We start from the raw sequence: 13,217 nt of genomic DNA, 5'->3' as shown, positions 1-13,217 counted from the left end.
AAAACAAGTAAAAGTTAGTTATGGTTTTTTTTTTTACACCACCTCTATTCAGGTCACTCCTGAACCTAGACGCTGATCTCAAAAACTTTAACGATTTTGCAAGACATTTAACAGTTGATGTATATTGCTGAGAAAAGAGTTACTAGCTATTTGGCCTTACAGGGAAACTTTAGTTTGACCATTATATGCTTAAGATCTATAACTAAACGTATGTTTTTAAAGATTATATATTACTTAAAAAGGTGTCTTCTATATGTGACAATGTAACGATGAATTGTAGTTTAAACATTATATATAGATTTAGAAATCTTGTACAATTAGTATAAAAAAACGTGTAACTCCAAACCATTTCTGTATCGTTGACATCAGCATAATTGGACTAGTTTACATGGATATGCTCTATAGAGCACATTTCTAAAAAGCAGGAACATCTTTATATTACCTTAACGTAATCTCTGAACTGAGAGATATTGAGTTTCCGAACTTATGATCTCATTCTAGTTCCTCTTCTTATGACTGATAAATAACTAAATAAGACGGTGATGTGAACTTTTCATTTTAGAAAATAATTAATACATTTTATTTTTAATTCAAGCAATATAAAAACAGAAAATTTCAGTTAAAAATAACATTTAAAAACACTACACTCTTAACATTTCAGCATTTAATGACTTAACTTTTTAATGAAGGTAGTGTCCTTAGTTTACAGAACGAAATATTCCATTTAACAAGTCACTTACTGTAAATACTCAATTTTTTTTTTAGATAGCTCAGTTTAAAGGTAACGTAGTGTTATGGAGTGTGTGTGTAATTCTATGGTGATGGTGGGAAGAGGTTTATGACATTGTCGACATTTGGTCTTAGTTAGTACAGAAGACTCAAAACTTAAGACTGAAAGGTTGTGTTATTGTAGTGAGTTACATTTGTAAAAGAATAGCATTACTTAAGTCTAGTACATGTATTTGATTTCTTATCATGTTGATTTAGTCGATATTCTAAAGTTATATTTAGTATATTTAGTTATATTTAGTATTATATATTCTAAAGTTATATTTAGTATTATATATTCTAAAGTTATATTTAGTATTATATATTCTAAAGTTATATTAAGTAGTTACAAGGAAGTGTTTTTGGCCCATGTTTACATCATCTGCCGTATAGATCGCAAGGTCTAAAATGGAAACTTTACTTTTACTCACTTTACTATAAGGAATTTTTTTAGTTATTTGAACTATTATTAGTTAAGATATATTAGTAGTTTACCAGCAGTTTGGTGCTACCAGTCCTCGACCGTCGACTGTCATTTGCCAATACTTCATCGTTTTGGTAAGATTACATTTTTTAATGTAAACACTTCATTAAAGAAACGCTTATTCAAAGATACACAACTGATAACTATACGTAGTGAAAATACTTAAAGCGTATTTACAGTAATGTATACTTTTAATTGAAACGTTTTTGTTTTTTTATAAAGAGATGTTTTACAACGTGTCCAGTTTGTTCTTGAAACTACTCTTGCTGATAACATACATTGCAATACATTGGTCAATCCTCTGGTCAAACATACAAGCTGCTGAGTTGAACTGCTGCTCGGTGTACGGTGTACATGATGTACTAGTAGCCAACTGTTCTGATCTGAACTGGACATTTGTGGACCTTCGATGTGTGCCAGTGACCACAGAAGTGTTGTTGCTTGACAGAAATAATCTGACTACCTTGACCAATGGCTCTTTTCAAACACTGACATCTCTCCAGCAACTTAGTATCAAGTCATCAAACATTCAAAGTATTGAGGTAAAGTTCCTTGTACGTCTCATAGCTTCAAAGTTGAACATGGTTTCATTCAAGTCTTTGTAATAACGAAATAAGAAAGAAAATTGTAGTATTTTGCTCATTAAAATGACCTATGACCTTAGGTTTATACCAAAAGCAACAGGAAATAGGTCTAATTTTTTTTGCGAGTTTCGTACCTTAAGAAATGAAGGTCATTTAGTTCTCGACCTAACCTCCTGTAGGCTAGAGGACGGATGTGGAAAAGTTTCAAACTAAAAAAAAGACAAAAAGTTGAAATTAGTACACTAGAAATGTAGAAAAACATTTAACATCTGCTACAACACAACCTCATACTAAAAATTAAAAAGTTCCACTTTTAAGTTAATCTGTTTATGTGGCCTACGGTTAACGAGGGTATTAAGTGGCCAGCACAACAAACAACCGCCTTTATTTTTCCCCAAATAATGTCAGGTACCCATTGAAAATTGTTGGACTCAAAGGCGCCCGAGATTCCCGAACTTAAAAATCCCAGTCTTCACCAGGATTCGAAACCCGGATCCCGGTTTGTAGGCCAAGCGTTTTACCGCTCTGCCACCACGTCTCATAACTTATATAAGTTGTGGAAAAGTAAATGCGGTTGTTCGTTGTTTTAATGTTTGCATTTCCCCCCTCCCACTTCCAAATGAATTCCTAAAAAACGTTTCTCCATGTTTAAGCTCATATATGTCATGCTTGATGTTACGTTGCGATGATTGGAGTTAATGGAATTTATTTAAAAAACATCATGAAAGAAAAAAAAATTACAGAAACGACTTCCACAGTCACCAGCACTTTACTTAAAGCATCACAGATAACTGCGTTTTCTCGGCATCGAAGCTTTAAATACAAACCAGACATGTTTTAAAAACATGTGATATATGTTTACACAATAAACCCTCTGCCCAACTTATACTTGCAATTGAAAAGTATTCTAACAATGCATTTAAGTGGGCCAGTTTAGTAAAGTACGCTTGGGAGTCAAATCTGATAAACAAATATCTAATTGTATGTGTATGACTATATATTGTAAAGCCAATCACCGTTTTAAAAAAAGAAAATTTGATCCTTCATGAAAAGATTAAAAATATAGTTAATATCTATATGAATAGATTTTCATTTAATTAAAAAATAGTTTAACAATAGTAGACACAAAGCTTGAAACTTAAAAACTGGTCCGGTTTATTGTATTTCCGAGATGTTCCCACTTGAAAAAAAGATCCTCCAATAAACAGGAAAGAATCAACCTTTTGGAATGAAAAAGAATACTCCTTATTTTAACTCCCTTGGATATCTTTAGTTCTTTTAAAAGTGGAAAAAAAACGTGGTTTCTTTTCAGTATTTTACAAGTATTTATTACATGAAAAGTAAACATGATGTTTTTATTGTACTTTAATACTTTTTTATACACATGAAATGTGTTCCGATATAAAGACATAGTCCATAGTCTTATAATTGTAACATAATTACTAGTATAGTTGTTCTTAAAACCTCGTTGCAAAGTATGCAATCCCTGGTCTATCATTATCAGCTTCTTACATATTCTTCATATTTTACTTATGTTTTTTTTTTTTTCAGATCGATACCTTTTTAGGTCTTGGCCAACTTCAAAATTTAAACATAGAAAATAATCAACTCACAGATGACGTTGCATCTCTAAATCCGCAAGCATTTAGACATCTTACACATCTGAAACATCTTTTCGTTGGAAATAATCAGAACCTCTCTCAAAACCTAAAAGACGCTCTCGTTTATTTACGAAACCTGTCTACCCTGTCAATGGATGGTTCAGAAACATTACAACTAGGAACGGAATTCTCATATTTGACCCAACTGAACAACCTTACTTTGTATTGCTCAAAAGTAACACATGTTACAAACGACAGTTTTATAGGCTTGTGGCACTCTAACTTGACAATACTAAATTTAATTAATTTTTATCTATTGCAGTTTGATCCAGATTATATGGATCAGGATACTTTGAAGAAACAGTTCAGCGATGACGCGTTCCAGAATTTAAATTCATTGGAAGTTCTAAGAATTATTAACTGCAGAATAGGAAATGAAAACATGGCCAGAAAATTTAAACATTTGATAAATTCTTCTTTGCATACTCTGTACCTTGAAAAAACTCATTATGCAAAGGAATTTTATACTCCAAATGCCACTTTTGAGTATTGTATTCTATCAACTAACACAACCCAATATTTGAGTCAGCTAACACTTTCGTATTTCTCATGGACAAATAGTGATATTTTTGCCGTAGCCCCTAGAGTTGTATCCAGTCCTCAATGGAGATATAACATCAAGTCAATTGATTTCTCCAATAACGTGATGGGGTGGCTGGGATGGAAGTTTACGTTGCTACAAGCAGCACTTCTGGAGAAACTTGAGGTGGTTATTATTACATCTCCCAGCCCGGAAAACGAAGATTCAAGTCCTGACCTAGGACTTGATAGTGTCAAGGACGCTGTGCAATCACCTTTACTTTCTAATTTCTTTAAGTCAAATACAACCCCAGCCATACGAAATGGGCAGAGACTAGACAGAAAGGAAATATCTACAAATAATGCATTCTTTCATGATGCTGCCAGCTATCATGCATTGCCTGAGAGAAACGATTCTTTGCATACTGAGCCCTTACGGAGAGAAGGGACTTTCTTGTTTGAAACTAATGCTTCACACACAGCATATGTTAAACTTGATTCCATAAGTGAACGAATGTTTATTACATTTTCTAATAATTCTACGAATACCTGTGCTTGGAGGGTTAGATTACCACTTTCGTTGCGGATAGTTAAATTTATGTTCATGCTCCAAGGAGATAAGGACTACGGCAACCAAAGTGTACAATTCTTTCAGACTGAGGGAGAGGCTGCCAACTTAACACATTTGTACTTTGTAGGCAATGGAATTACACGAGGCACAGGTAGAATTATGGGACTTGCCAACCTTCAGCTCTTGGACTTATCAAAAAATGCACTTATTCTGTCCCCATATTTTTTTGATGATTTTCCCACATTGAAGTATCTTATATTGAAATCTATAAAGAACGACGATTTCTTTAGACGTGTGAGTATTGATAGAATCATTCAGAACCTAATTGAACTGAGATATTTAGACTTAACGGATAATAAACTGAATTATCTATCTCCGAATTTATTTTTTAGGAATCCCCACATCAGTCACGTGATACTTTCTAAAAATAGATTTACCTCTTTACCTCTCAAGATGGAATTGTGTACATCTTTAAAATTTCTTGATTTATCTGGCAACGCCATCATTTACTTAACAGTACAGGAGACGTCATCTTTGACAAAACATTCGGAAAATGTTCAAGAATTTTTTTTTTTACTGTCTGAAAATAATATTGCATGTGTGTGTTCTCATTTTCAATTTATCAGTAAGTAATCAACAGAGTGAGCGAGTGACAGAAATAAGATAGATAGATAGATAGATAGATAGATAGATAGATAGATAGATAGATAGATAGATAGATAGATAGATAGTTTGACTGATTGATTGATTGCCTGTTTTTTTGATTTATTGAAAATATTTTCTTTTCTAACACCCAATCTTGATTTTAAAATCAGAATGGATTAAAAGCAGTGACTTTTTAGATAAAAAGGGAAACTACTCATGTACATCAGAGGAAGGACTACTAATATCAACTGGTGTATTGCTCCAAGACGTTTTTGGATTTTACAGACAATGCTATGGCTAGTATGTCGTTGTTTTTTTCTTACTAAGTTTACATCAACAAACTCTGTCTGTCTGTCTGTCTGTCTAACTGTTTTTTCTTACTAAGTTTACATCAACAAACTCATGTCTGTCTGTCTGTTTTTTCTTACTAAGTTTACATCAACAAACTTTTGTCTGTCTGTCTGTTTTTTCTCCCACACCCATTATCGGATAAAGTTAAAATTTCGGACAATTATTTATTGTATTTGACAATTTAAAAAAATTTACCCAATTAGTTAATTGATTATTGGTAATAAAATATTATGTATGGTATCAAACAAGGGAAAGAAAATATACATAAATTATAAATAAAAAATGTGGTGGTATAAGATGAATTAAACCACTTTATATTTTCTTTAGAGCAGTGATGCCCAAAATACATCCCGGTCCGGTCTGCGACATGATTCAGTCTGGCCAAAGTGTAGAAAGTCCCCAAAGAAAAAAAAAGTTGGAAAAAATATTTTACCCTACGATACGATAAATAGATTGGTACCGACAGTAGGCCAATATATGTTTAATAAAAAAAAAAGGGTGTCTCTTGTTACAAAAATAAACAATTAAACAACTTTAGGAAACCAAACACATACATAAATAAGGCAGCATTTTTTTGTTTGGGATGCAACTTATATATTACACATAGAGTGGAGGACCAATGAGAATATTTACCGAAAAGAGACAATGCCATGAGACAGATGTAAGGCTAGCTACAGAGATACTCTCATTGAAAGGACAGACATGAAGCTCGAATACTTTAAAAAAAAGTGCTTGCTAGCAGTGATCGAAGAATTGAGTCCAGAAAAGAAGAAAGCTGTCAATCTTTCTCATGACAATTACAAGGCGAGTGATATTGAAAACGAACTGACTATCGCAGCTTAAGAGTCTACCGACATATGTGATACAGCTTAAAATCTTGATATTTGTTTGCAATATATACATCAGTTTTGAAATCTGAGAAGTCAGTAGCTATGAGGAGCATGCATGGGACCGCCATTGGCCAAGCCTTTTTAAAGAAGTTTCCACCATCACAGAGGATCTTTCTCTCTTGGGATAAATTAGTGGGAGTGACCACAGATGGTGCTAGAAGTCTAGTTGACAGCAAGAGTTATTAGAAATGTTGTCGAGTCTATTGGAACCAAGCCTCTGTGGCTTCATTGAATTAGTCACCGACAAACTATTGTAAGCTGTTCAGTCTGGACCATGTGACGATAATCTTATTCATATTTAACAATATTCGTCGTTTCGAAAATCTATCTGCGGTCAATGTTTCAAATGCCCAGACAGAGCTTCAACTGGAACTGATTGACTTACAATGGTTGAAAGTAAAGATATCACTGATACATTTTAAGTGATGGAGATTGTTGATCTCTACCCCGTGCTGCTTGTAGAAACTAAATTGTTTGCAATATTGTTTATTACCTTTTTTACATTTAGTTGATATGGCCCGCGACAAGAGTGTCAAAAATTAAAATGGCCCGCTGGTCGAATAACGTTGAGCGTCACTGGTGTAAAGCATAAATGCGTTGCATAAAAAAACAACATTATATCACTACAAAACCTTCTATTTTCATAAATTCTTTGGCACTGTTGTTATTGTATTGTCTTGAGGAGGCATACCTCGAGTTCAAGTGGTACAACTTTAAAAGGCTATCACGATATCCTCCAATCAGATCATAGCGTATTAAGAAAGCTAAACATTGCGCTAAACAAAAACAATTGGTAAACATATTTCTAAGCGCACAGATTTTTTTTATTGTTAGTCTGATGACCGGTCATTTCATCACCGGTCACTTCATCCCCGGTCACTTCATCCCCGGTCATTTCATCCCCGGTCACTTCATACCCGTCACTTCATCCCCGGTCATTTCATCCCCTGGTCACTTCATCCCCTGGTCACTTCATCCCCCGGTCACTTCATCCCCGGTAATTTCATCCCCAATTAAATATTTTGTATACAAATATGATTCTGTAGAATGCTTTTTGACATTTTATGACTTGTTACTAATGCGTTTATAGTGTTTCCTCTTCCACTTTGTTTTCTTAAAGAGAAATCTTATATTATATTGTAAATCTGGGTGTGTACCTAACTATAGCGCTTCTATTGGATGTGGGGGTGGTAATATCATAATATTATCCGGATCGAAGGCCAAGGTTTGGTGGAAGTAGTAAAAAATCATTTGAGAGATACAAGTGCGATTAGAATAATTATGACCGTGCCGCTGATAACTTATCATCAAACGCCAAGGTGTGGTGAAAGAACGACCATGTTTCACTTTCTTTTATTTTTCAATCGCTCTTTCTTGAAAATGGCGCGTCATTTTTAGCCTTGAAATAAGGTTTTATTTTTTTCTAAGAAAGGCTGAGTTCACCCATCCTTGTGATATCATGTCGCCTGTATAAGTTTTGCTTTAATTCCTTTTAAACATAAACGTCTTACAATTTTGTCATTTAAATAAAAAATGAATACATTAAATATTGCTCATTTCATGATTTTTAAACTTACAATTTGTTAGATAAAAATGATCAGATGATGAAAATATCAGGGGATGAAATGACCGGGGATGAAGTGACCAGGAGATGAAATGACCGGGGATGAAGTGACCGGGGGATGAAGTGACCAGGGGATGAAGTGACCAGGGGATGAAATGACCGGGGATGAAGTGACCGGGGATGAAGTGACCGGGGATGAAATGACCGGGAACCGTTAGTCTAGATCTATTACAAATTTAATTACATGACGGATCAATGGCGACATGTGCCTCTGTTTCTTTATATAATTGTTTAAAGTATTACTTATATTTATTTTTTTATGAACACTGGTAGGTTTAAGACGTATTGAATAATCTTTAATTCTGAAGTGTCCGAAATGTGTAAAACATACAAACTATGAAATGTCACTGTGATCATGAAATTGGCATGCTTTCTCCACCGCAATACATTATAGGCATGCTGTTTGGAACGCACAGCATGACATTAATCCGATTTGTTAAAATTTATTTGGAGATTCCTTTAAATAAATTCATCATTTTCGTGTGAAAGAAATTCAAATCATTGTTTCATTTTGTTTTGTTTTTTGGACAATCGTACAACCCACACACACATATTGTAATGTTAGGGACATAATAGTATTTACACAAAAAAAACTTAAATGTTAAACTAATGGATAAGTAATTAAAAATACAATTGTGCTCACATACAGACACATACACATCAGATTTGCATGTTTCTTTTTAATAAAATGAACACAATTAAAATGGGGTTAATAGATTTCGTAACAAAAGTCTCGCAACAAAACGACTACTTTTCCTGTGGCTGCTGCGTTAAATCGTCCTGCTTCGTTCCCATTTATATATTGTTGTTACAAAGATTATTTCAACTCAATCGTTCTGTCTGAATGTCTAGTAAAAAGTATGTACACGTTATTGCTCCCAATAGATCCTTTTCAGATCAAGTTGAAAATTCGCACAATTATTCATTGGCATAGACAAGACATGTATAAATAAAATAAAAACTAACCAATTAGTCAACTGGTAATGAATTAATTTATTTGATATCAGCAAAAGAAATTAATCCTTCAGCAGGGTCGAACTGGATGTTAAAATCGGATTAGGCATTTCTATACAATCAGGCCCAAAAATTGCATACCATATGATTTGCATCCAATTAAAGACATGCCTGTTCTCAAAATCATTATGTTAATTTTGAGTGTAGATAAATGTGCACGTGTATACGGAAAGCTCTATATTTTTATTACAAACATTAACGATAATTAGATGTTCGTATTGTTTAAGCTAGCCAATTAAATGTAGTGTAAGAAAGAAGTGCGGTTTTAAACAATTAGTTAAAAAGGTCTTTCATAAAAACCAGGAACAAACTATTTTCGATAATGAGCTTTTGCGAAGTTTTAGTAAGAAAATTAATATTTAGTAGGGTAGGGAACAATTAAATTTTGTCAAGAAAATTGGTACGGTACGAAAATGAAAGTAATATGTCAGTTTATTTTTCAAACCAAAATCAGGAAATTCTTTACCGATAAAAAGTCTTTTGTGATGTCTAAGCAAGAAAAATAAATGTAAATTAAGTCTAAAAAGTTGTTTATAATAATCGTTTCTAGTAAACTAATTTGTTATTTTAAAATTTTAAACAACCTATTGTCGATATTTTTTTTTTTTAAAAAAAGGCATTTGACATACATTTCTTTTTAAGTTGAAAATACGAAACAATTTGATATCAATAATTAAACTGCAGTGACAAATTGTTCAAGAATATAAGGGTAATCTAAGTCAATTATGCGATTTCAAACAATCATTTGCCATGCTTTTTTTTTTTTTATAAAACAATATCCGGAACAACTTTAGAGGTAATGAAATATAAGTCAGTTTAGAGATTTTTATTTAGCCTTTATATTCTATTTATTTAAAAATCCGGAACAACATGTTTTCATGATCATGAGTTTTCGCAACGTTTAAGCAAAAAAAAAAAAGAAATATAAGTGAAAAGAGGAATACCAAACATTCGTTCGCAATGATTTTTTTTTCTTCACAGAAACATCCTTAACATCCAATTATAGATACTTCAAACTGTTGCAATGTTTTGGAAGTAACATTAAAAGTTTAAAAAGTTTTTCAATAGCTTTTAGTCGTTTTTTTTTTCCGATCAAGTCTATAAATCGATATTAATAAACGTTGTTGTAAAGGTGAAACATGGGACTAATCAAAGCTCTATGATCAGCACCGTATTTAGAATTAAACAGGCCCTAAGCTATTTGAGATATGTAGTCCTCTTGGGATCCTTTATAAGTCCGAGATTATATATATCAGTGCTAAATATTTCTTTGGGCCCCTAAGATGTAGCTTGTGTTATTAATTGGTAAATCCTGCACGGTCTGTGTTTTCTATTGTTCTAAAGTTGTTGTAATATTAATCTAATATTTTCAAGTTACTCAGGTATTTAATGTAAATTAATTTATTTTCCCGATCTTAGTTTAAAAAAAAATAATGTTTACACAGTATTAATAGGATTATTTAATTGCAGCAATTACTTGATGATCTCCATCGTTTTACTGCTCGTGATGTCCTTCATCTTTCTGATGGCCTACCTCGTGCACAGATTTAGAACCGCTATAGAAGCTTACTTAGTAAGGATCTTCGTCAAGGCTTTTCGACCAATGAAATCCAGCGACTACAAGACACACGTTTTCATTGGCTACGCTGATGAGGATGTCGGATTTGTAAGACATATTTTACTAAGGTAAGAAGTCTTCAGCTCCGACTTAAGCTATGTAAGGGAGATTATGATTACTATATGTTAACAAATAAATATATTTTGTGTATGTGTGTATTTTCAGTATCAATTTGTTAAATATATTTACAAATTGTACATGGAATGTTCACAACAAATATAAATATTTTTTAACTGTGTTTTCAGCGGCCCTCGAAAAAGGAATAAACGCTATTAGTTTTGTGTCGTCTGTCCGTCCGTCCCTCCGTCCCGTTTAGATCTCTTAAACTAGAAAAGATATTGAAAATCCGACATCATGATATTCTAGACCGTTCAAAGTTCTAATGCAACGGTTACTTTTTTTCTTTACTGAAAGCGAAAAATTTAATTTTCTTTAAATCAACTATGCAAGCATTTTGTTTATAAAAATACACCATTTTTACAACTATTCACTATTGGTAGTAACAATCACAGGAGACGAACATTTATTTAATCCATAATACATATATGTAAACAGTTTTAGATTTTCGTCAAAAAAATAATTCAATTTAAAACAACAATTAATAAGTAGTGATTCATATTATCACGTAAACTGCAGCGCGATACCACTTCGGGGGCCGATTTTGAGATTGTGATTCCACACAAACTGTCTCTGTAACCTTGTTATTTTCTGGTACACTAGCTACTAAAATATCCGAACACTTTTCTACAACTTTATTATGCTAGGTGAAGTGTTAATATAAAATATGTTTCATATTATGTTGTATAACAGATGTTTAGAAAAGAATGGTATGCAGTCTTAGTTACAAGGACATCTAGAAGGATCCATGTGGCTAGATCTAAGCGTCTGAAATCTTTATTCCTGACGATTGCGGTAAAAAAAAAACGAATTAGATCTAGACAAATTATAATGTAATGTATATGGCTGAAGTATTTGACACAATACACTATGCTCCATGAATGAACGACCATTGAGGATTAGAGGCTCTAGATAGTATACGTCTTCAATGACTTCTATTTCAACTGTCTTCAAATTGACGTTTATAATCAACTACAAACACAAATACCGTTTTACAAACTATTTTTGATTACATATGTATGTATACAGATAAATAAATAGCATCAGCAAAAAGTAATTACCACGAATACATACATTTTGAGATAATTAATGATCACATTTTTTTGACAATGAAGGTATTTGGAAGAAGATCTCAAAGTTTCTACATTTGTTCATCACCGCGACTTGGGTCCAGGCTACACTGACCAACAGATGTTTGAAGCAATGAGAGACAGTTGGAGGATACTCTTAGTTATTACGCAGAGTTTCTTAAACAACTACGACCTCTCGGACATTATAATGAAGGTCAGTCTCTATGATCTTGAAGACGTTACTGTCACAAAGAATAATTCCATAGAACATTATATATTGCAAGAAAAAGGTTCTCTTTGACTTATCACTACCTCTGTTAGTGTTACAAATTTAAATATGGAATGTGAAAGGCTAAGAAGCATTGTAATTATTTTGAAAAGGAACTACAAGGGTAAATGATAAGATTAAATTATATTAGATTAAATAATATAAAATAATATTAGCGCATTTTAATTGTTCGACTGTGAAAAAGGATCATATAACTTTTAAATCATATTTACTTATAAGTTAAACTTTCTAACAATAATTAACATATTTTCATTTTGTTGTTTTTGTGTTAAAGATATCTATATGTAATTGACGTATGTTTTATTTTAGTATAGTATTAAATTTTTTTTCAATATGACATTTATTCACCGATACTTGTATTTATTTTTTATTTATGTCAGTACGCAAGTCATTCTGTAACTCCTGTCAATCAAGGACGAGTTGTCCTATTGGTCCAACAAACTCAGATGTACAACATCCCAGGCTCCTTGTATGATGTCCTGGAAGACTCACGTATCATTGTCATCTCTGATCTGTCTGCTCCCCTGGACTACGTACAGAGACAGGAAATTAAACAATGTCTTAGAGATATACACTGACTAGATCATTGATTAGGATAATGAAACAAGTCCAACGTAATGAGAATATTCAATGGAATGTCAGATATATGAGCTACTTAGAAAGACACATTCCTTGTTCCATATGCTAGGACAAATTTGAACAAAGCTCCTTTTTCTTTAGTGCTATAAGAGCATGGAATGGGTTGCATGAGCCAGCCAGGAAAACCAGTGACTTGGCAGAGTTTAAGTCATTGGTTTAACATGCATGGCTAGATCTTTTAGTTAAGTAACGTCTGAATTATATAAGAAAAGATTACTACATACATTACTACAAACTAAGACAAACCTTTAAAATACATTATTACACTAAAAGACCTATACGAATCAATTAAATAAAAACATTAAAATTGACGATAAACATTTATAATTTGGCATCTAGGGATTGAATGTGTATGGTCGCTTTTGCTCAACAG

The 13,217-nt window shown here is 32.7% G+C and overlaps 1 protein-coding gene across 3 annotated transcripts; it reads left to right on the top strand.

The window, feature by feature from the left end:
- Positions 1-13: 13 nt before the first annotated feature.
- On the top strand, positions 14-12,871 carry LOC106076150 (toll-like receptor 7). Of its 3 annotated transcripts, none has more exons than XM_056040060.1 (7): positions 14-208; positions 1,475-1,794; positions 3,388-4,738; positions 5,403-5,532; positions 10,582-10,797; positions 11,962-12,130; positions 12,586-12,871. In XM_056040060.1, exons 1-7 carry the CDS (start codon positions 118-120, stop codon positions 12,781-12,783), a joined length of 2,475 nt encoding a protein of 824 aa, XP_055896035.1. In that variant the 5' UTR covers positions 14-117; the 3' UTR covers positions 12,784-12,871. The 3 variants fall into 3 exon arrangements, with proteins under 3 accessions (XP_055896035.1, XP_055896033.1, XP_055896034.1); XM_056040058.1 differs by having other exon boundaries at positions 3,388-5,212; XM_056040059.1 differs by lacking the exon at positions 14-208 and adding an exon at positions 1,083-1,326 and having other exon boundaries at positions 3,388-5,212.
- The last annotated feature ends 346 nt before the right edge of the window (positions 12,872-13,217 follow it).

Source organism: Biomphalaria glabrata, chromosome 9 (assembly GCF_947242115.1).
Source record: "Biomphalaria glabrata chromosome 9, xgBioGlab47.1, whole genome shotgun sequence".
NCBI lineage: Eukaryota > Metazoa > Mollusca > Gastropoda > Planorbidae > Biomphalaria > Biomphalaria glabrata.
Note: the sequence above shows the minus strand (reverse complement) of the source record. Positions and strands in the feature narration are given on the sequence as shown.

Excerpts from the sequence above, each read along its gene's own strand:
- LOC106076150 (XM_056040058.1), top strand. The coding sequence starts at position 118 with ATGTATATTGCTGAGAAAAGAGTTACTAGCTATTTGGCCTTACAGGGA. Across the intron at positions 5,213-5,402 it reads TTCTCATTTTCAATTTATCA|AATGGATTAAAAGCAGTGAC; the intron begins GTAAGTAATCAA and ends TTTTAAAATCAG. Across the intron at positions 12,131-12,585 it reads TCTCGGACATTATAATGAAG|TACGCAAGTCATTCTGTAAC; the intron begins GTCAGTCTCTAT and ends TATTTATGTCAG.